General features: G+C 45.1%; 1 protein-coding gene across 2 annotated transcripts in view; it reads left to right on the plus strand.

Moving 5' to 3' along the window:
* Positions 1-23,798, plus strand: part of MYOF (myoferlin) — a 178,190-nt gene that overhangs the window by 45,743 nt on the left and 108,649 nt on the right. For both annotated transcript variants that reach the window (XM_010379839.2, XM_010379846.2), the window contains exons 4-5: positions 5,996-6,104; positions 10,762-10,849. In XM_010379839.2, the coding sequence (XP_010378141.2) occupies positions 5,996-6,104; positions 10,762-10,849 (197 nt within the window). The remainder of the gene's footprint in view (positions 1-5,995; positions 6,105-10,761; positions 10,850-23,798) is intronic.

The following is a 23,798-nucleotide window of genomic DNA, read 5'->3' on the forward strand; positions in this document are numbered from 1 at the left end:
AAGTTACTCCTCCTCCAGAAATCATGTGGGCTGTGTCTCTGCTGCATAGAGGAACAACTTGGTGTACGTGAGCTCCCCTGGGTAAGAGTCAGCCGGCAAAGCCCTTACTCACTCCAGAGGCATGCGGCCCTTCACATTTGCGCCCATGCTAAAGGGGAGAACATTTACCATTTCTCTTTTGTAAACAAACTATACTCTGTCTATTTTAAGAAGAAGGAGGAAAAAAAAAAAAAAACAGTTTAAGCAGCTCTTAACCAATACTTGCAAGACTAAGTTGACTGGTTTACAATTAAACTCTTTTATTCACCCAGTCATAACATCTCATTTTCAAGTAGTTGCTCCCATTGCGTAATATTTGATGTCACATAGAGACTTGATTCCAAACTCTATGACATTCGTGGGCTGAAAGACAAGAAGCATGACTGGCTTTTTCTTCACTTTGAAGACATCTGCAGTTTATTAATTCCACAAGGAAAGCTGGAGGGCCAGAGGATGTCGAGATTCTTTCACTATAAAATTTCCTTTTGAGACAGTAGTCCTTCTGTTTTAGTGTTGGTTGGAGTTCATGGGGAGTCTTACTTTTCCATGAAAGTATAGAGCAAAGCTTCCCCATCACTATCACACTATAATATTCTAGCATTTTCGTAACATCAGTAATAGAAAAGAAAAAAGGCTCTTGGTTTAGTGTCACCTCCTTTAAAGGAAATTGGCTTATGGTTAGACCAAACTGTTCTTATCCTCTGTGTAAGAGGCCAAGTCATCATTTCCCAGTTTTTCACAGTATTTTGTATCCAAGCAACGTCATAGAAAATAGGCTGGCCAGGAGTGCTCTGGGAGTCACTGCAGAGCTCAGGCTTATCCGTGGGACATATTTTCTTCAATTCACAATGAAAACTCCTAGAAGTTCTGTTTGAATTTTTCCTGAAGTCAACCTGTTGTAAAAATGTCTTTGGGATTAAAGGCTTTCCAGGCCTTCATCTAAACACACTATCTTTACTTCAGAAAGAAAATAATAATAAATCCTTTTATGTGTCGCCCTACAAAAGCATCAGAATTTTAGAAGAAAGCAAATCTTTCTTTCCAAATAGGATATGAAACTAAAGGTTTCTAAAATAAGGAATTGAGGTTAGGCTTTATAATTGGTTTCTGTTATTTTACTCCATTCCTGGTCAGTGATCTGTTACTACCCTCTCTGGGGGAAGAGGAACTAGCAGATATTGGTTGGGTCAGAATGGAGGTTGTAAAACCACTCAAGGCCATAAAGGGTCAGCAGACAAGCTTTGTGTTTTAGGCAAGCCTGTTCTTTCCAGTTAACCATCAGCCCCACCATTCCCTATTGTATTACATAGCACACATTGCATTCCACATTTCTGTTATTGGCCTAACGTTCTCTCCTGACACTCTGTGTGAATTCTAGTTTGATTCATGACATTATAAGACAATCTCTTTGAAGGCAGAAACCCTGCCTAGCATTCTGGATGGTCTAACATGGACATGTTCTAGGAGATTTTTTTTTCCTTTAAATTAGAGATCAGGACTTTAAAAAAAAAAAAGAGAGAGAAAAAAATTTATTATTATTATTATTTGAGACAAGGTCTTGCTCGGTTGCCCAGGCTGAAATGCAGTAGCATATTGACGACTCACTCGGTCTCCCAAGTAGCTGAGGCTACTGGTGTGAGCCACCACACCCAGCTAATTTTTCGTTTTTTGTGTGTGTGCCCAGGCTGGTCTGGAACTTCTTGGACTCAAGTTATCCACCTACCTCAGCTTCCTGAAGTGGTGAGATGACAGGTGTGAGCCACCACACCTGGCCAGAAAAGAAATGTTTAACATTAGATGGTTTCCCGTAGACATATATAGAAAGCATCACATATACAAGCCTAGTAGCAGACTGTTAGAGCTGGAAAGCATTTGAGAAATTTTTTGCTTCAATCCACTTGTTTGCAAATAACGAAGAGTTGGGTGACTTAGCCAAGTACTTTAAGAAAGTTGGGACAGAGTTAGGAATAGAACAGGAGTTGTTTTCAACCTGGAGCAGTTTTGCCCTCCAGGGAACAACTGGCAATGCGCCTCGAAGTTTTCAATGATCACAAATGGTATCTAGCTGAACAGTATAGCCTCCCATAAAAAAAAAATTAACGGGTTCACAATGTCCGTAGTGCTGAGGTCAAGACATACTGGTCCAACACCAGGCTGGCCCTCTTTCTCCTTCAGCATAGTCCCAGCATGTTGCACTGTTTGTTCTAAGATTTATTTATTGATGACAGAGATTCAGGTCATTTTGACTTTAGCAGAAGCAAATCGGTACATGTTCAAGTGTGCAGTGTTGCTGTCTCAGTCCTAGGGTTAGGCTATGAATTATAGAATTGCAAGGAATGAAGTCCAGTTTCTTTCCACATCTTTCATCGCATTGAGACATTTAATACCAGTTGGATGACTTTTAAACCTGAATTTTTTACGTTTTGATTTTCTTGAAAACTCAGTTAGCTGATTTCATGACTTAAAAACCATGGAAATAAATTCTCCTTAATACTCATGCTGTGTGGCTGAGAGAGATGTGGAAGAGATTTTAGGGGCTTTCACCTTGTTTGGAGGCTCATCTGTTTTGTCTGGTGAAGATGGAGTAATGGGTGTCCTCAGTATGTCATGGGAATAAATAAGTAAGGAGAAAAAATATACTCCTGTAAAAAAGCCTGAAAAACATACTAATCTAAAAACGTACTCTGTAAAATTCCCATCCAATCTTTTTTTCTGTTAATGTAAAACATAGTTTTATTTTAAAAATTTCCTTAAACGATAATTGTTTTGAGAAAAAATAATAACAATAAATTATGGTTTTGTAACATGTAAACGTTAAATGTATGACAGCAACAGGAAAAACAACAACAATAAAACAGGAGAAAATTCCCACCAATTCTCAACATTGACTGGGAGAATTAATTTCTTTAATGACCAAAAAGGGCTGAAAAGTTCACTATTATCCCTCTGGAGGCAAAAATTTTCTTTTCCATTGCCAACTACGGCGGACTCTTTTTTTTTTTTTTTTTTGAGACAGGGTCTTGCTCTGTCACCCAGGCTGGAGTACAGTGGCCTGATCTTGGCTCACTGTAACCTCTGCCTCACGGGTTCAAGTGATTCTCCTACCTCAGCCTCCCAAGTAGCTGGGATTACAGGCACGCACCACCACACCTGGCTAATTTGTTGTATTTTTAGTAGAGACGGGGTTTCACCATGTTGGCCAGGCTGGTTTTGAACTCCTGGCCTCAAGTGATCGACCCACCTTGGCCTCCTAAAGTGCTAGGATTACAGGCATGAGCCACGGCACCTGACCCCAACTACAAATTCTGCTTGTGATATTAGAAGGGATGAGAGTCCATCACAGTTGTTGAGCATCTTGTGTGGTGTTCTTTACAAGAAAGTGCACTCTTCCAAGAAGACATCATGTACAAAACGCTCCTATCATTGGGTAAATTGGGCGAAACAGGGTGCTATAGCAATTTCCTGGTCTTGTGCAATATCCTATTCATAGAACGCGAAGACACTTATTAATATTGCCAAGTCTCTGGACCTATGTGGTTGAGTTACAGACCCCAGCATTAAATCTAATCCTATTTCTGAAGACTGAAGAGGACTGGGGAGAATAATACAGACACTGCTAACATCTATCACTTCAAAAATGATGTGCCCGTGTTGCCATGTGGTGTCCCGGAGCACTTCTGAGAAACAACTTTTACCTTCTGATTTTTAAAGAAACTGTATTATATTTTAAAATCAAATGAATTCTTTTTCCACAAGATGAATTTTCCTGATTATTATGTTTGTCCAAAAGCCCTGAGTTACGTAGAAATGTTCAGTTGCAGTTTCCTCACCCCAGATGTTTTGGCATAAGGAATCTCTGCTATCACTTTAAGGACTCAATGTTTAGCTTTCTATTTTTATGCTAATGATTTTCTATTCTATCTGCTAGTGTAAGTCAGTGCCAATGTAGACAGGATATAAGTAAGTAACAGTTAAAAATTCTAAATATTGGGCCGGGCGCAGTGGCTCACGCCTGTAATCCCAGCACTTTGGGAGGCTGAGGCAGGTGGATCACCTGAGATTGGAAGTTCTAGACCAGCCTAACCAACATGGAGAAACCCCATCTCTACTAAAAATATACAAAATGAGCCAGGCGTGGTGGCACATGCCTGTAATCCCAGCTACTTGGGAGGCTGAGGCAGGAGAATTGCTTGAACCCGGGAGGCGGAGGTTGTGGTGAGCCAAGATCGCTCCATTGTACTCCAGCCTGGTCAATAAGAAAGAAACTCTGTCTCAGCGAAGAAAATAAATAAAACATTCTAAATATTTCTTCTGTCCTTTATCAGGATACATACTGAAAGCACGTGACTCTCTGCCTTTCTGATTGCATTTCACACAAGGAACTTCCTTGGTTTACCTACTCTCATTCATGTTTCATGTTATAACCTCAATTTACAGGCTATTTTTCACAGGTTACATTTTTATATAGACTGGGGAACTTGTGTTCTATAGGTGTTTTTGATCATATTCCCTAACTATAAAAATGTTTTGAGTATTAATTCTCAATATATGTAGACTTATTTATTCTTTCCTTCATTCAGGAATGTGCTATTAAGTGTCTACTATATTCTGGTACTGTGTTAGAGTAGTGAATAAAACCGGGCAGCAATCCCTGCGTCGAGGGGGCTTTCCTCATGAGCAGAGACACGAGGGTACTTCTGTGCCAATATGTTAGGTACGATAGGAGATAGACAGGTAAGTGACAGAGGCTGATATTATCCACCAAGCTCTAGGAAGAGAGAAGTACACACACTGAACGTCTGAATGCTGCACCATCATACAGAGGATAGCAAGCTAACTCTATCAGTGAACTAGCAACCTATTTACAACCCTAGAAGGTCTACTTGGGGGATTATTTTCACAGTGGGCAAAGATTTATGGGTCCTTTTACATTTCCATTACAGAGAAATGCCTTCCTCTCTCACTGAATTTTTTCCTACTTTTCTTTCTTTCTGGATTCTGGGTGGTGGGGCGCGGGGAGGGGGAGGGGGGCGGGCTATATTTAGTCTTTCTTTTTCCTTTTTCTTTTTTTTGAGACAAGGTCTCACTCTGTCGCCCAGCCTGGAGTACAGTGATACAATCATAGCTCACTGCAACCTCAACCTCCTGGGTTCAAGTGAGCTTCCCACCTTATTCTCCCATGTAGCTGGGATTACAGGCATGAACCACCACTCCCAATTAATTTTTTAATTTTTTGTAGAGATGGGGTCTCATCATCTTGCCCAGGCTGGTCTCAAACTCCTGGACTCAATTGATCCTTCCACCTCAGCCTCCTAAAGTGCTGGGATTACAGGCATGAGCCACTGCGTCCGGCCACTCTATTCAGTCTTCATCTCTTGCCCTTCTATCTCCTTCATGACTGTTGAAATTTCAGGCTGGGAGCAGTGATTCACACCTGTAATCCCAGCACTTTGGGCAGCTGAGGTGGGCAGATCACCTGAGGTCAGGAGTTTGAGACCACCATCCTGGCCAACATGGCGAAAACCCATCTCTATGAAAAAATCCGAAAATTAGCTGGGCGTGGGGTCGGCACCTATAATCCCCGCTATTTGGGAGGCTGAGGCAGGAGAATCACTTGTACCCAGTACGTGGAGGCTGCAGTGAGTGGAGATCGCCCCAGGGCACTCCAGCCTGGGTGACACAGCAAGAGTCTGTCTTAAAAAAAGAAAAGAAAAGAAAAAAGAAAAAAAAAAGATGGGAATTTCATAGGCACCAGAGTTTGACTCTTGTAATGGAGAAGCAATGGGAGATACATTTACTGCCAAAATGCCCTGCGAGGCTAATAGCAAAATGGCCCACATCTCACTATAGGTGACTTTTATTATAACAGATGAAGAGGTAGGGGTTGAGAGGTCCTGAGTCAGTGGAAGCCTATCTCCTACTTAGGCTGCTATGTGCTTTCCTGTTTTCCTTGCAGATTAATTGGCACGGCGACCGTAGCCCTGAAGGACCTGACTGGTGACCAGAGCAGATCCCTGCCGTACAAGCTGATCTCCCTGCTAAATGAAAGGGGGCAAGATACTGGGGTGAGTGTTTTCTCTCTCATTGAATGACTTTGAAGTGAGATGATTGAGCAAAATTTCATTAAGAAAAAGGTCTAAGGCCAGGCGAGGTGGCTCGCACCTGTGGGTTATTATACATAACCCACATTTGTGTGGTTATGTATAATTATGTGTATCAGATACTCTTTGAAACATTCTGTAGAAGGCAGTTCATTGATATAACCTTGGAATATGAAGATGGTAATATCATAATCTATTTTTTTTTTTTTTGAGATAGAGTCTCACTCTGTCACCCAGGCTGGAGTGTGGTGGTATAATCTCGGCTCACTGCAACCTCTTCCTCCTGGGTTCAAGTGATTCTCCAGCCTCAGCCTTCCAAGTAGCTGGGATTATAGGCAAATGCCTCCATGCCCAGTTAATTTTTATATTTTTAGTAGAGATGGAGTTTCATCATATTGGTTAGGCTGGTCTCAAACTCCTGACCTCAGGTGATCCTCCTGCCTCGACCTACCAAAGTACTGGGATTACAGGCATAAGTCACCACACCTGGTCTCATAATCTTTATTACATTGGGTATTGGATGTTTTCTGGTCACAGCCTCTCTCAGTAAGGACATCTTGCTGGGTGTAGTGACTCACGCCTGTAATCCCACCACTTTGGGAGGCTGAGGCAGGCAGATCATGAGGTCAGGAGATCCAGACCATCCTGCCTAACACGGTGAAACCCCGTCTCTACTAAAAATACAAAAAATTAGCCGGGCGTGGTGGCATGTGCCTGTAGTCCCAGCTACTTGGGAGGCTGAAGCAGGAGAATCATCGAACCCGGGAGGCCCAGGTTGTAGTGAGCCAAGATTGCACCACTGCACTCCAGCCTGGGCAACAGAGCAAGACTCTGTCTCAAAAATAAAATAAAATAAAATAAAATAAAATAAAATAAAATAAAATAAAGTACATCTTAATATTGTCTGATGCAAGACCAGAATTCTCTTTCTCAAGTGCATGTGCTTTTAAAAAAATGACTCAAGTGTCACAAGTCCCAGATTTCATATAATTAATAAGAAGCATTCATAAAGATACTGTCCTTGGCCCGTAACTTCCAACCCCTTCATTTTCCAATCAATTTATTTTTCTTGGGAGCCTGAGCAAAGGGAGAAAAATATACACTAAAAGATAAAGTCCCTGTAGGCAGAGCTAGGCTTCTCAATAGCCATGTGAGAGAATGGCAATTTTGCTGGTCTGGTCTCTAAAATTTATAGGTTTGCCACAAATCAGCATTCTAATCAAAACACACATTCAAAATGTCGGCTATCATCTGTTTACCCAAAACCTAGCTGAGAGAAATGATTCTGAGGAAAGATGGTCTAAGTCAGTGATTTTTCTGCCTTCTTTTTTTTAAGCACAGAAGAAAGATATGTAGACCCCTAGAACAGCAGAACTGTTGTGATTCAATGGAGTGTGTTAGTCCATTTGGCACTGCTATAAAGGAATACCTGAGGCTGGGTCATTTATAACGAAAAGAGGTTTATTTGGCTCACAGTTCTGCAGGCTGTCCAAGCATGGCACTGACATCTGCTTGGCTTCTGGTGAGGCCTCAGGAAGCTTTTACTCGTGCGGGAAGGTGGAGAGGAAGCAGGCATGACACATGGTGAGAAAGGGAGCAAGAGAGAAGAGGGGGAAGAGGCCAGACCCTTTTTAATAACCGGACCTTGCAGTAACTATAGAATGAGAAACTCACTCATTACTATAAGAATGGTGCCCAGCCCTTCATGAGGGATCCACCCCCATGACCCAAACACCTCCCACCAGGGTCCACCTCCACTATTGGAGGTCACATTTGAACATGAGATTTGGAGGCAACAAACATCTAAACCATATCATCGAGTAAAGAAAATGAAGGGCCTCAAGCCCTGCCCCCTGTAATTTCTCTTACCCTTTTGGGGTTCCCTGGAGTACCTCTGGGAATCCCGAGGTTACTAGAACACAGCATGAAAACCGTAGATCAAGGGGGTGGCTGTCTGTGTGTTCTTCTAGGTTTGGAAAGTTTGATTCTTAGATTAAGTTTAGCAACTAAGCCCTTCAGTGCTTCCTGCGTTCAGCCATGAGATGCTGCTTTTATGATTCTTTGTGTGCTGTGAAACTGTGGCTGGGGGCATATTCCTTATCCTGTTCAGTGTCTTCCAGAGCAGTAGTTCCAAGTCACAGGGTGTGCCAGTGTATGAGGGAGTATTCACTGATAAATAGAGAAATGGAAAAAAATAGGGCAATGCACTGTGTATGTGTGTGTTTACCAGATGTAGGAAAAGTGGCAAATGAAAATATAGGATGTGTATTTAAATTCACATAAACAAGCCGGGCAAGGTGGCTCACGCCTATAATCCCAGCACTTTGGGAGGCTGAGGTAGGCGGATCACCTGAGGTCAGGAGTTTGAGACCAGCCCGGCCAACATGGTGAAACCCCATCTCTATTTTAAAAAAATACAAAAATTAGCTGGGTGTGGTGGCGCTTGCCTGTAATCCCAGCCACCCAGGAGGCTGAAGCAGGAGAATCACTGGGACCCAGGTGTGAGGTGGAGGCTGCAATGAGCCGAGATTGCGCCACAGTGCTCCAGCCTGGGCGACAGAGTGAGACTCTGTCTCAAAAAAAAAAAAAAAAAAAAAATTCACATAAACAATGAATAATTTCTCAGTGTAAGTATGTCCTAAATATGATGTCCTGTGTTTTTTCTGGTCACCTTACATGTGTGTGCACGTGTGTGTGTACGTGTGCGCCATCCTTATTTGCAAATGATTCCCTTTATTCTGAGGTTTGTCTCTGCTCATTTTTGGTGTTAAAATGCCTCCCTTTTATAAAATGATTGTGATAATAGATGATAGTTGAGGGCAGGTATTTGGCAAAATACGGGTTAGCAACCCAATGTTGATGTCCCCTAGCAATTTTTTTGAAATTTTGTGGGTCCATGAAATTAAAAAGTACTGTATATAGCAAACTCTGCCCTAAAATAATGCTCCAGGTGAGAAATTGATCTCAGCTCTTGTAAGTAGGAATAACGTTGTCTCTTGTAAGGAACTAGTGTGTTTCCTTCTGTTGCTACAGAAAGCTACATAATGTTTTCAGTTTCCCTATTTGTTTGGCTCTGGGCATTTTGGAGGTCACAGATTACACAAGAGAAATGGCAATTATATTTAACTTCATGGTCTGCATATTTGTTTCCTCTTTATCCAGATTCAATTCTCCTTTTTTTATCCTATTTTATGAATCACAATTTTATATACATGTTTTGTTAGTCACTTTTTTTTTTTTGAGACAGAATCTAGCTCTGTTGCCCAGGCTGCAGTGCAGTGGCACGATCTTGGCTCACTGCAACCTCCTCCTCCCGGGTTCAAGCGATTCTCCGGCCTCAGCCTCCTGAGCAGCTGGGATTACAGGTGCCCGCCACCGTGCCCAGCTAATTTTTATATTTTTAGTAGAGATGGGGTTTTACTGTGTTGGTCAGGCTGGTCTCGAACTCCTGATCTTATGATCCACCTGCCTTGGCCTCCCAAAGTACTGGGATTAAAATCGCAAGCCACCACGCCTAGCCTTGTTAGTCACTTAAAGTTCTCTCTCTTTTTTTTTTCTTTTCTTTTCTTTTTTTTTTTTTAAGACAAAGTCTTGCTGGGCACAGTGGCTCACGTCTGTAATCCCAGTACTTTGGGAGGCTGAGGCGGGCGGATCACAAGGTCAGGAGATAGAGACCAGCCTGGCCAACACGATGAAACCCCATCTCACTAAAAATACAAAAAATTAGCCGGTCGTGGTAGTGCACGCCTGTACTCCCAGCTACTCAGGAGGCTGAGGCAGGAGAATCACTTGAACTCAGGTGGTGGAGGCTGCAGTGAGCTGAGATTGTGCCCTGCACTCCAGCCTGGGTGACAGAGTGAGACTGTCTCAAAAAAAATAAAATAAAAATAAAGATAGAGTCTCGTTCTTTTGCCTAGGCTGGAGTAAAGTGGCATGATCTCAGCTCACCACAACCTCCGCCGCCTCTGGGTTCAAGCAATTCTTCTGCCTCAGCCTCTGAGTAGCTGGGATTACAGGCGCCTGCCACCACGCTCAGTTAATTTTTGTATTTTTAGTAGAGATGGGGTTTCGCCATGTTGGGCAGGCTGGTCTGGAACTCCTGACGTCAGGTGATCCACCTGCTTCGGCCTCCCAAAGTGCTAGGATTATAGGCATGAGCCACCGTTCCCGGCCCTAAACGTCTTCTTTAAAGAGAAGCATGAAAATAAATCTCAGCAATTCATAATGAAATAAGCAATGAGCAAACAAATACATTAATCACTTACAGTGAGCCTCTGTAATTGTAATTCTGTGATGGGAGGGCATCTCCAGTCTAGGATGGAGGTGTGTGACAAGTTCACACCTGCTTGTCACAACTTTACTCTGTTGATGAGGTGGCGTCTTAGCAAGGATACACTTGGCAACCTGAGACAGGGAGCTCCTTCCCCACCCGCCTTGGCTCTCAGTGGAAGGATAGGAACAGTCGAGCTTGTGTCCCCCTTCCCCTTTCCAGCCTCCCTTTCCTCCTCCCTATCTCTTACCCCTTCCAAGACTTTGGCTCCTGCTGAAGTCGCTTGCATTGAGTCTATAACATGCTGGTGCCCTGCACTGATAATATTTGCAATGAATTATTTCTACCCAGGCCACCATTGACTTGGTGATCGGCTATGATCCGCCTTCTGCTCCACATCCGAATGACCCGAGTGGGCCCAGCGTGCCAGGCATGGGAGGTAAGCTGACCCTTCTGAAGGTCCAGCCACCCCCAAGGGGAGGCTGCTAAAGACACACAGGAGAGTGTCTAGAGAAAGCCTGCCATTGATCACAAGCCTGTAGCTCCCTGCCCACCCTGACAGGGGCCCTGCGAGGCAGGTGGGGCTGCCTGAGTTGGGACATTGCAATTGTTTACAGAATGCCCTTCAAGGTAGGGGGGAAGGGTGAACCAGCCCTTTACTGAACAACCTCACGGTGCGCACAAAAAGCACATGTGGGCTACAGCAGAATGTCCCAGGGCTTTGCTTCAGGTTCGTGGCTTCCACCCCATACAGTGTCCCCAGGCTGTTTGGCTCAAGGAATGGCCCCTGTGCTCTCCTCCATGTGTCTCCTCACCTCCCAAAGGTGCCACCTCTGGTCTCTGCTGTCAGTACCAGTCTCATGGGAGTGGTCTTCGACTGGAGCTTCCTTCTCTTTCTCCCATAATGCTGGCCCCATCGTGTCCCCAAACAGCCCCAGGTCCTCTAAGCAATTGCTTCTCTTCAGCATAACCCGCATTGTCCTTGGTCTCTGACATGGGTTGCCAGTCATTCAGGGCCATCAGGTGCCACTCTAGGTGGGGTTGGGGCTGAGGGCTCAGGGAGGGAGGGCCTACAGGATAATCAGGCCTCTCATGCAGCTGAGTCTGACCCCCTCTCAGTGTCTTCCCAGGATGATGTGATGCTAAAAGTGTCTCTGTCCCTTCCTCAGCCCTAAGATGCATGACCAAGGGCCCCATCTGTTACCCCAGTCTCAGCATGTGCCCCAGGAAGGGAGGGGCCCCTTATCTCACCACACTCACCTGCTTCCTTGAAACTCTCCCTCCTGGCTGGGCACGGTGGCTCATGCCTATAATCCCAACACTTTGGGAGGCCGAGGCAGGTGAATCACCTGGGGTCAGGAGTTCGAGACCAGCCTGGCCAACATGGTGAAACCTTGTCTCTAATAAAAATTAACAAAAATTAGCCAGGTGTGGTGGCTCCTTGGGGCCCATCTTCTCCTTGCTTCTCTTGGTTCGGAATTCGGCTCTCCGGCCACCCAAGGGTTCACTCTACAGTAGTCCATAGCAGCACCATCTCTGCCTGCCCTGCCCACTCCCACCGCACTTCTCATCTTGCTCAGCCTGATCTCAGCCCCTGCCCCTGCTTATGCACCCATTATGAATGTTTTGGCCCATTTTTTTACTAAGTAGTTGTGAGTTTCCAGTGAGGTTTAGCCGGCTTCCTCTTGGTGACAAGACTGAGATGGCCCCAGCACATCAGCAGTATGCTCTGCCCTTCACCCTCTTCCTAGCAGCACCCTGAGCATACTACTTGGCTTTGGACACTCAGCACTGCAGATGCCCTGCAGTGACTCAAGAATATCATGGCTCCCTTTGCTTCCACAGCAGTGATGACAAAAAAAAAAAAAAAAACACGAAACACAGAGGACACAAGCCAGCACCAATAACACCATAGGGTGCAGAACCAAGTAGTCCCACCCATTTCCCTTGGACCTCCCCTGCCCATGACTGTTGTCACCAGCATTTGTGTCTGTGTGGGAAGGGCACTAAGCGCTTTCTGGCCTGCACAAGGCAGCCCTCATTGATGGGCTATCTGGAGTAGCCTCTGAATTGGAAAAATCAGGGCATCTTTCTTCCTTCTGTCGTTTCTCCTAAGCTAGACCCTGTTAGTTTTAGGGCTGCTGTCCTAAACTATTGCAAACTGGGTGGCTTAAGCAACAGAAACATTCTCTCGCAGTTCTAGAAATCAGAAGTCTGAAATCAAGACAGGAAATAAACCAAAACTTGGGTTCCTTGTATTTGGATTTCAAACAAAGAAGGTCACCAAGGGTTGGTCTGCAAATGAGCTGTGTCTGCAGGGCAATTTTATTTTTAAGTGCAAGATGACAAAGTGAAATTTCTACACTTGATCTTAGCCAAAAGGCCGAGAAGTGGTATGAAATTTCTTTATTACAAAAAATAAACCAGGCTCTTTGATCTGGAAGTGCTATCTTTGTTCTATAAAATGAATATTTGCCAGGGCTGGGTCAAGGGTGGCATTCTGTGTGTCGGCTTCCTAATCTGGCTAAGAGAAACTTTCCTCCAGCATTAAAACAAACCAAACCAAACAAAACAAAAACTTTTTTTTTTTTTTTTTCTTTTTTTTTTTTTTTTTTGAGACGGAGTCTTGCTCTGCCACCCAGGCTGGAGTGCAGTGGCCGGATCTCAGCGCACTGCAAGCTCCGCCTCCCGGGTTTACGCCATTCTCCTGCCTCAGCCTCCCGAGTAGCTGGGACTACAGGCGCCCGCCTCGTCGCCCGGCTAGTTTTTTGTATTTTTAAGTAGAGACAGGGTTTCACCGTATTAGCCAGGATGGTCTCGATCTCCTGACCTCGTGATCCGCCCGTCTCGGCCTCCCAAAGTGCTGGGATTACAGGCTTGAGCCACTGCGCCCGGCCAACAAAAACTTCTAATAGCCTCAACTATCTAGATGCTTCAAGGGAAAACATTTGTTTTCCCTAACATAGTGTCTTAGTCTGTTTGCATTGCTATAAAGGAATACCTGAGGCTGGGTAAGATATAAAGAAAAGAAGTTTATTTGGCTCATGGTTCTTCAGACTGTACAAGAAGCATGGTGCCAGCCTGTGCCTCTGGTGAGTGCTTCAGGAAGCTTCCACTCATGGAGGAAGGGGAAGGCAAGCCAGCATCACATGATCAGAGAGGAGGAAAATGAGAGAGAAGGCGAGGGTGCCACTCTCTTTTAAACAACCATCTCTCAGGTGAACTCATTCTTACTGCAGAGAAGCCGCCAAGCCATTCACGAGGGATCCACCCCCATGACCCAAACATCTTCCAGTAGGCCCCACCTCCAACACTGAGGATCAGATTTCAGCATGAGATTTGGAGGGGACAAATATCCAAACTGTATCACATGGTAATTCAGTTCAACTGAGGAAAGGTGTCTTTGAACCCCCTGCTAGGAAAGACACCAGGAGAAAAAAACAACTTACAATCTTGGGGGAATATAAGACAAACAAATATGAGACAGAGAACAGCAAGACTTCCATACCTCTTGGCATTGCACACCTTAATGACATAAGCAGTATATCTGGCCCAGAATTTGCTTTTTTTCCCTTCAATTAACTTGCTTTGTTTTTTATTTTTTGTTTTGTTTTTGAAATGGAATCTCAGTCTGTCACCCAGGCTGGAGTGCAGTGGTGTAATCTCACCTCATTGCAACCTCCACCTCCCAGGTTCAAGCAATTCTTGTGCTCATCCTCCTGAGTAGCTGGTATTACAGGCATGTGCCACCATGCCTGGCTAATTTTTTTATTTTTAGTAGAGACAGGGTTTTGCCATGTTGGCCAGGCTGGTCTTGAACTCCTGACCACAAGTGATCCACCTGCCTCGACCTCCCAAAGTGCTGGGATGACAGTCATGAGCCACCGCACCTGGCCTCCCTTCAATTGACTCTTAAACCCTAAAACTTTACCGTTCTATATAAAAGTAATGTCTGCTTCTTCTAATTTATATATTTTCAGATTCTTACAATTTAAGCTTGTTTTTCCTTCCTTGAGCAAAAGAAAAAAAAAAAGAAAAACTCTGCTTAATAAAATGTAAACATCACAGAGATACATGACACAGAAAGTGAAAATCTCTTGGTCCCATCCTCCTGAGATAACCACTGCCAGCAACTTCTGCTATTGATTTTAAAGGTTCTTATCCACATAGTGGCTCCTGCAGAGGAGATATTAGAAATATTTATGCTGGAACACAAAAGTGAATTTTTTTTTTTTTTTTTTTTTTTTTTTTTTTTTTTTTTGAGACGGAGTCTGGCTCTGTCTCCCAGGCTGGAGTGCAGTGGCCAGATCTCAGCTCACTGCAAGCTCCGCCTCCCAGGTTTACGCCATTCTCCTGCCTCAGCCTCCGGAGTAGCTGGGACTACAGGTGCCCGCCACCTCGCCCGGCTAGGTTTTTGTATTTTTAGTAGAGACGGGGTTTCACCGTGTTAGCCAGGATGGTCTCAATCTCCTGACCTCGTGATCCGCCCGTCTCAGCCTCCCAAAGTGCTGGGATTACAGGCTTGAGCCACCGCGCCCGGCCCAAAAGTGAATATTTTTAGGAAAGTTTGCCCTTGCAATTTGAAGAAGCTAGTTATGATCACATATCACAGAAGGTGAACACCTGAGGGGTTCTTTTTTAAGGAATGCTTTCTTAGAGCTTTTATATGAAGATGACAAAAGGTAGAGACCCTGGGGCACTGGTGGCTTGACTGAAAGTGTGTGTTGTCAAAGATATTCTTTTCATTGACTCCCCTGGAAGACTGTTCCCGTGACAGAGGGGAGGGCTGACCCAGTCTCCAGGCTTGACCTGAAAACCTGTTACCATGGCAATTTAATTCGCCAGATGTCAGTCTGCTTAACTAGAGCCTACCTTCCCATAGCTGGAAGAAACTATTTTTGAAATCTCATGTCTATTTTTGAAGCACCATCTGCTAAATTTGCGCTCTGTCCAAACATAGACATGCAAAAACTCATTCATAGCCAGACTTCACCGCTTCAAATGTCTTTCATTCCATGAATCCGAAAGTCATTTGCTTAAAATTTATTATTATTATTATTTTTTTTGATGGAGTTTCTGTTCTGTTGCCCAGGCTGGAGTGCAGTGGCATGATCTTGGCTCACTGAAACCTCCACCTCCTGGGTTCAAGGGATTCTCCTGCCTCAGTCTCCTGAGTAGCTGAGATTACAGGCACCCACCACCACACCTGGCTAATTTTTTTATTTTTAGTAGAGATGAGGTTTCACCATGTTGGCCAAGCTGGTTTTGAACTCCTGACCTGAGGTCATCTGCCAGCCTCAGCCTCCCAAAGTGCTGGGATTACAGGCATGAGCCACCAAGCCCAGCCTTAAAATTAAATTTGATCTAGTTCAGAAAACATTAATGACACCTGACTGTGGGACATACAGAGGTGAGAAAGCCGTTGTTTTGCCACCAAGGAGCTTGCAGTTCAGTAGGAAGGTAAGAGATAAACATGAATAACTATAGCCCAGAGCTGAATGTAATACATTCCTCCTGAGAGGATTGACCAAATTGTTATACAGGAAACAATTGCTTTCAGAAAGTACTTTTTCAGCTGTGCATTTTAACTCTGTATTCATGGTGCCTTGCACAGCCCTTGAGAAGTCATAATTGTTAATAAATGCTTGGTTGGTTGAGTGAATGAATGAGTGAGTGAATGATAGGTGGCCATTGAATATGGTTTAAAAAAATTTTTTTAAGAAGGGCATTTTGGGGCCGGGCGCACTGCCCCCGCTAGTTCACCAAAACTGCTCTTGTCAAGGTCACTAAAGACCTTCATGTTGCAAAATCCAATGGTCCAGCTTCAGGTCTCTTCTTACTCAAACTCTCTGCAGCATTTGTTCATTTAATCCCTGAAACACTTTCTGCTCTTGGATTCAGCCTATTTGAACTAAAGCGTAGCTGCTCATCCTGGCATTCGCAAATAGAAGTGATCACCAAAGAAACTTCTCTCGGCCGGGTGTGGTGGCTCATGCCTATAATCCCCACTTTGGGAGGCCAAGGCGGGCAGATCTCTTGAGGTCAGGAGTTTGAGACCAGCCTGACCAATACGGTGAAACCCTGTCTCTACTGAAAATAGAAAAATTAGCTGGGCATGGTGGCATGTGCCTGTAATCCCAGCTACTCTGGAGGCTGAGACAGGAGAATTGCTTGAACCGAGGAGGCAGAGGTTGCAGTGAGCCGAGATTGTGCCATTGCACTCCAGCCTGGGCGAGAGAACAATACTCCATCTCAAAAAAAAAAAAAAAAAAAAAGGGAGAAAGAAAAAAAGGAAGGGCATTTTGGGGAACACTAGTGAATATGCCATAGCTCCTGGCTCATTCAGAAGTATGTTGAAAGGGAAGCATGTTCCTGAGGGCTGTAGGTGCTAGGCTGAGACGTTTGTCCTTGATGGGAAGACCATGGGGCTCCATGAAAGGTGCTCCATGACAAGGGACTGACTTGGTCAGAGCTGAACTGGAAAATGATTGTTGTGCCAGAAGATTGTTGCAGGCCGTGTTTCCAGGATTGGGTTTCTAATCAAGTGGCTTTGTCTAGTAAACTGATTATATTAGTCCAATTTTTTTCTAGGATGTTTAGGAAAATCAAAGTGCTCATCATAAGCAAGTGATTCTCAATATTTAGACACAGTGAACTCATCAAGGGAGATCTTTAAACGTGCAGTCATCTGGCTCCCATCTCCAGAGAGTTTAATACAGCTCATGTGGAGGGGAGTCCCCAGTCCATATGGAGAGCCTGATGCAGGCAGATTTCACTTGAGAAACGCTCCAGTTGTACATTTCGCCTGGTGAACGTGATGTTGCCCAGAGGGAGACAGCTCTCTGGGCTTTGTTCTCTAGACTGGCTCACGGCCTGATTCATCAACTGCCCCCAGGACTGCATGTGCATCCCTGCCTCTTAGGTTCCTCCGTGGTACCTTTGCTCTGGTCTATGTATTAGAATATGCTAGAAAATTCTTAGGGCACATTTAGTGTTATTTATCCAGGAATTGGGGTGGGGTAATGAATTGCTTTCAGTAGGACACAAGCATTTATTTATAAAACTTTTAACCTTTTAGAAATTCAGAAACAAATTATTCTACATTCCAGCTAAGAAAATGTGTTATCTCCAAAATATTACCTGTTTTCCTGCTTCAAAACTTACTCTTTCCTGTTCTGCATTGTCCTTTTAGCTTACACTGAAGATAATATGATATTAGCCCTTTGTTGTGCTTGGGCAATGACCTTTGGCTCAAAGTAATAAAATTCTGGCTTAACCAGTACCACCATTTAACAAGACTTCATCTTGAAAAGCAGAATGAGGATCAAAGGCAGAGGCCAGGCACCATAGCTCATGCCAGAAATACCAGCACTTTGGGAGGCTGAGGCAGGAGAATCGCTTGAGTCTGGGATCACTTGACACCAGCCTGGGCAACACAGGGAGACTCCAACTCTACAAAAAATAAAAATAGTTAGCTGGGTGTGGTGATGCACGTCTGTAATTCCAGCCACTCTGGGGGCTGAGGTGGAATGATCATTTGAGCCCGGGAGGAGATGAGTGGAGAGGGAGAATGTTTGGAAAAAGGGGGCTGCCAGGGGCTGAAGTGGGGTTTGTGTTCCAGCCAGGAGATCCCAGTCCAGCCAGGGTGAGCAGCAAGTGCTCCTCTTCCTCAGCCATTCCTAGGAGTTGCCTTCATTGGGGAGTTCTAACAAGGATCTCCCTCCCTGGCAAGGTGCAGACAAAGCGGGGTGATGGAGGTGAGGGGACAATGACCTGCAGATCTGGTGACATCTGATATCTGAGTGACTGATAGCCCACTCTCTTCTGCTTGGTAGAGAGAAGTGGTACTAGAGAAGAGTATGGGAGCCTGGAGGAAGAAGGGACATTGATATGCACTGGGGAAAGGCACAGTTGGGGATGCCAAAGGCAAACTTGACTGTATCACCAGGTCCTCTAGGGCTGCCAACTCTTCAGCACTGAGTGGGTGGACAGAAGCCATGTAGGCAAGTGTCATTATCATAAGTGACTGCACCCAAGGGCAGTTGGCAGGAATATTGCTGCTGAGCTTCCGGAAAGAGGACACAATACATCCCAGGAATGATTACATTGCTGGAGCTATGATGGAGAACCATTTATAAATGTTAATGGAAACATCACAAGGAAGGAAGAGTGGATCACACACGCAGTTACTGATATTCAGAAAGGAGACAGGTCAGTGTTAGATGCAGTCAGAAGCTTGGTAGGATTTGACCAAGTGACATTATAATTGTTGGAGAGGCAGGATGGCATTCCTACAAGGGAGTTGTGAAGAGCTTGTCATAGCCAGAGAGGGACAGTGAGGAACCTTGAACCATTCTGAATCAACAGATCTGGATTTGAGCATTGGCTCCACTATCAAGCTGTGTGACAATAGGCATGTCACTTAACCTCTCTGAGCCTCAAGTTCCTTTCTTACAACATCAGGAGGTTGGATTTAATTATATGTAGGGTCTCCTCCAGCTCCAAGTTCTGTGATTCTATTAAAACGGCCTGGTCACGGCTGGGTGCAGTGGCTCACGTCTGTAATCCCAGCATTTTGAGAGACTAAGGTGGGTGGATCACTTGAGGTCAGGAGTTCAAGACCAGCCTGGCCAATATGGCAAAACCCTGTCTCTATTAAAAATACAAAAATTAGCCAGGCGTGGTGGTGTGCTCCTGTAGTCCCAGCTACTTGGGAGGTCGAGACTGGAGAATCCCTTGAACCCAGGAGGTGAAGGATGCAGTGAGCTGAAGTCGTGCCACTGCACTCCAGCCTGGGTGAAAGAGCGAGACTCTGTCTCAAAAAAAAAAAAAAAAAAAGCCTGATCAAAGCCAGGGTTCATGTATTATAAGAAGATGGGATGAGAGAAGTTTTTTTTTTTTTTTTTTTTTTCAGATGGAGTCTTGCTCTGTTGCCAAGGCTGGAGTGCAATGGCGCGATCTCGGTTCACTACAACCTCTGCCTCTGTGCTCAAGTGATTCTCCTGTCTCAGCCTCCCAAGTAGCTGGGATTACAGGCATCCGCCACCATGCCTGGCTAATTTTTGTATTTTTTTTTTTTTTTTTAGTAGAGAAGGGGTTTTGCCCTGTTGGCCAGACTGGTCTCGAACTCCTGACCTCAGGTGATCCACCCACCTTGGCCTCCCAAAGTGGGGATTACAGGCATGAGCCACCAGGCCCGGCCGAGAGAAGTTTCTTTGGTGATTACTTCTATTTGCAAATGCCAGGATGAGCAGCTACGCTTTAGTTCAAATAGGCTGAATCCAAGAGCAGAAAGTGTTTCAGGGATTAAATGAACAAATGCTGCAGAGAGTTTGAGTAAGAAGAGACCTGAGGCTGGACCGCTGGATTTTGCAACATGAAGATCTTTAGCGACCTTGACAAGAGCAGTTTTGGTGGACTAGTGGGGCAGAGGGCTGGCTGGAAGAAGCATGAGAATCAGAGGCAGAGTGAAGAATGTGAGTAAAAATTATTCTTCTGAGGAGTTTGCTCCCAAGAGGGTCAGGAAAAATGGAGCAGTAACTGTAGGAGGCACTGTGGAGTCAATGAAAGTTTTGTTTTTTAAAATGCTCGGTGATATTTCAGCATGTTTATATTTTGATAGGAATGATCCAGTAGAAAGGGGGAAAACGATGAACGTATAAAGAGGCAGAAATCGCAGAGGCAAAACTTGAGTAGCAACAGGAGATAGGATCTGTGCAAATGTGGAAGTGTTGGCTTCAAGTCAGGGAGCACAGATAGTTCGGTGACTAATTGTAGCAGGAGAGAAGGCAACAGATACAGGTAGATGATTGATTTGGAGTTGGAAAGATGTGGAAATTATCTTCTAATTGCCTATTTTCTCAATGAAATAAGAAGCCAGGTCATTAGTGGACAATGAGAAAGAAAGGATGTTGGAAGCTTTCAAGATGCAAAATAGGTGGCAGTTCAGAAAGGTAAAGTGATTTGACTGTGCTGGTTAATTAGTGGTCATCTCAGACCAGGATCCAGGAAAGCTTTGGGATAGATGTCTTGGAAATGTGGTAAGATGTCCAGGCAGCCATGTGAGGACACTTAGAGTTTGCGATCAGGAAATTAAAGTGAGACCAGTCCAGTAAGATGTCTATGCTTCCCAGCCGAGTTCAGCTGGCTGGGTGCAGAGGTGAAGTCAGTGGAGGGTTGAATAAACCAGGTAAGCACGGTGAAGTGAGAGGCGGAAAGGGATCAAGGGGCATGCAGTGGGGTGGTTGCAGTGTTAGGTGGCGGGATCTAACCTGGGCTAGGGGAAAAGCAAAGACATGGAGGAAGTGGGGAGCAGGGAAGGCAGTGTGCTCATTAGATTGGGGCTGCCCATGGGCTGGAGTAAGAGAGGAAGCAAACTGGAAAGATACAAAAGATGGCCTCTTGCCCAGGCGTGGTGGCTCACGCTTGTAATCCCAGCACTTTGGGAGGCCAAGGCGGGCAGATCACTTGAGGTCAGGAGTTCGAGGCCAGCCTGGTCAACATGGTGAAACCCCGTCTACTAAAAATACAAAAATTAGCTGGGTGTGGTGGTGGGTGCCTGTAATCCCAGCTACTCAGGAAGCTGAGGCAGGAGAATCGCTTGAACCCGGGAAGCAGAGGTTGCAGTGAGCTGAAATCACACCACTACACTCCAGCCTGGATGACACAGTGAGACTCCACCTCAAAAAAAAAAAAAAAAAAAAAAAAGATGGCCTCTCTGGTGGATTAATAGTGGCCCTCTAAAACGCATGTCTATATGGAACCTCAGAATATGACCTTATTTGGAAACAGGGTCTTTGCAGATGTAATTAGTTAAGTAAAGTCACACTAAATTCAGTGACTGTTGTTCCTTGTTTGTTTTGTTTTTTGAGACAGAATCTCTCTCTGATGCCCAGGCTGGAGTGCAGTGGCATGATCTCAGCTCACTGCAAACTCCGCCTTCCAGGTTCAAGTGATTCTCCTGCCTCAGCCTCCCAAGTAGCTGGGACCACAGGTGTGCACCACCACGCCTAGCTAATTTTTTTTGTATTTTTAGTAGAAATGGGGCTTTGCCATGTTGACCAGTCTGGTCTTGAACTCCTGGCCTCAGGTGATCTGCCCGCCTCAGTCTCCCAAAGTGCTGGGATTACGGGTGTGAGCTGCTGAACCTGGCCAACTTGTTCTTATGAGAAGAGGGGAGGACACACAGGGAGAAAGGCCATGTGACCACAGAGGCAGAGACTGGAGTAATGCAACCATAGGCAAGGCATGCTTAGGATTGCTGGGAGCTACCGGCTAGGATGAGACAGGAAGGATTTTTCCCTCGAGGCTTCAGAGGGAGAACGTCTCTGCCAACATCTTGATTTTATACTTGTAAGGTTTGGAACTGTCAGGGAATATATTTCTTTATTTTCTTTTCTTTCTTTTTCTTTCCTTGCTCTGTCACCCAGGACAGAGTGCAAGGGCATGATCATGGCTCACTGCAGCCTTGACCTCCTGGGGTCAGATAGTCCTCCCACCTTAGCCTCCTGAATAGCTTGGACTACAGGCATGCACCACCACGCCTGGCTAGTTTTAAAAAAATTTTTTGTAGAGATGGGGGGGGGGTCTCCCTATGATTGCCCAGGCTGATCTCAAACTCCTGGGCTCAAGCGATCCTCCTGCTTCGGCCTCCCAAAGTACTGGGATTAGAGGTGTGAGCCCCTGCACCTAGCCAGACAATAAATTTCTATTGTTTTAAGTCACCCAGTTTGTGGGACTTCCTTACGACAGCCTTCAGAAGCTAATACAACTAGCAGCTTCCTGTTCAGTGGGAGATTCCTGACTTGGTGTGGCCCTCTGTGGTGGTGAAAGAGTAGCTCTTTGTAGATCCACTTGGCTGTGGATCACACTCATGCCTGGGTCTCATGAACAGGGCCTGCCAGCACAACTGCTAGCATTTTGCTCATGACACAGCTTGCACATGAGGGTGTGTTTAACAGTGCCATAGGGGCCCCCTCGTTCTTTGTGGAACCCATAGCATTCTTTGTGGAGCCCATACCATTGTTTAATCCCCTGCAGCTTCCTGCCACATAAAGGGGAGGTTTCCTGCTCGAATATTCTTCTGCTGCAAGGCACAGAAGCTGGCTGTCACCATGGCTTAGGCTGGTTTCCTCTGACTCATCCCTTTAGCCTAAAGTCTGAATAGCAGAAGACGTTCCCAGAAGAAATTGGCTCTTCGTTATCCGCAGGCTGATTCTAGAGCATCCATTGAGAATGTAATGAGTACTTGTCCAGAGTCCAGCATTGCAAAGGGGTATGATTGACCCCGACTTTTTCTCCTGCTTACTGCCATAAACAATCACTGGCCCAAAATGGTATAATTTACGGCAAGGAAGATGTCCCACTTAAGCCCAGGATGACGGAAGGAAGTTCGTCTTCGTTGTTTGGAGGAACCCAACAGCTATCAGCCCCAGCCATTTTTTGGTCCAGGACAGGTTTGCAGAGAGAAGGCGCCTGGCCCCCAGTGCTTCCCTGATGCTGGTGCCAAGGTTGGGAGGAGCACCCCTTCAACCGTCTGGGTATTCTTTTCTGAGAGCTGCTCAGTAGTTTTTCAAATGTGAAGGCACATTTGTGCCTGGGATCCTGTTCCCCTTCCCATTTATTTACTCATTCCACATTTATCAAGCCCTTTCTATATACTTTATGTAAGGTGTTCTGTAAGGCATGGGGCAGATACTAACCCAGTGGCACTAGAGGAATTAAAGACACACACACAGAAATATAGAGTGTGGAGTGGGAAATCGGGGCTGACAGCCTTTGGAACTGAGAGCCAGGAACAGAGATTTACCCACATATTTATTGACAGCAAGCCAGTGGTAAGCATTGTTTCTATAGATTAACTAAAAGTATTCCTTATGGGAAACAAAGGGATGGGCTCTGGCTAGTTATCTGCAGCAGGAACATGTCCTTAAGGCACAGATCACTCATGCTATTGTTTGTGGCTTAGGAACACCTTAAGCGGTTTTCTGCCCTGGATGGGCCAGGTATTCCTTGCCCTCATTCCAGTAAACCCACAACCTTCAGCTTGGGCATCATGGCCACCGTGAACACCACAAAAAGCTCTTTCATCTTTCTTCTCTTCACAGTGCTGCAGAGATTTTGTTTATGGTCAGTTTTGGGGCCAGTTTATGGCCAGATTTGAAGGCTTGTTCCCAACAGATACAAAGAAGCAAAGGCAAGCTCCCTGCTTCTGAAATGCCTGGGAGTAGAGGAAGCCTATGGGTTGACAAGCAGGTGCAAGACTGTGTGGCAAGGACTAGAAAGAACAATGTGTGAGTAGGACAGAGTGGGACTAACTCCATCTGGAAAAGGTGGGGAGGGTGTTTTGGAAGATGGTATGTTTCATCTGAAACTTAAGGAGGAGAGGA

Source organism: Rhinopithecus roxellana, chromosome 11, assembly GCF_007565055.1.
Source record: "Rhinopithecus roxellana isolate Shanxi Qingling chromosome 11, ASM756505v1, whole genome shotgun sequence".
Lineage (NCBI taxonomy): Eukaryota > Metazoa > Chordata > Mammalia > Primates > Cercopithecidae > Rhinopithecus > Rhinopithecus roxellana.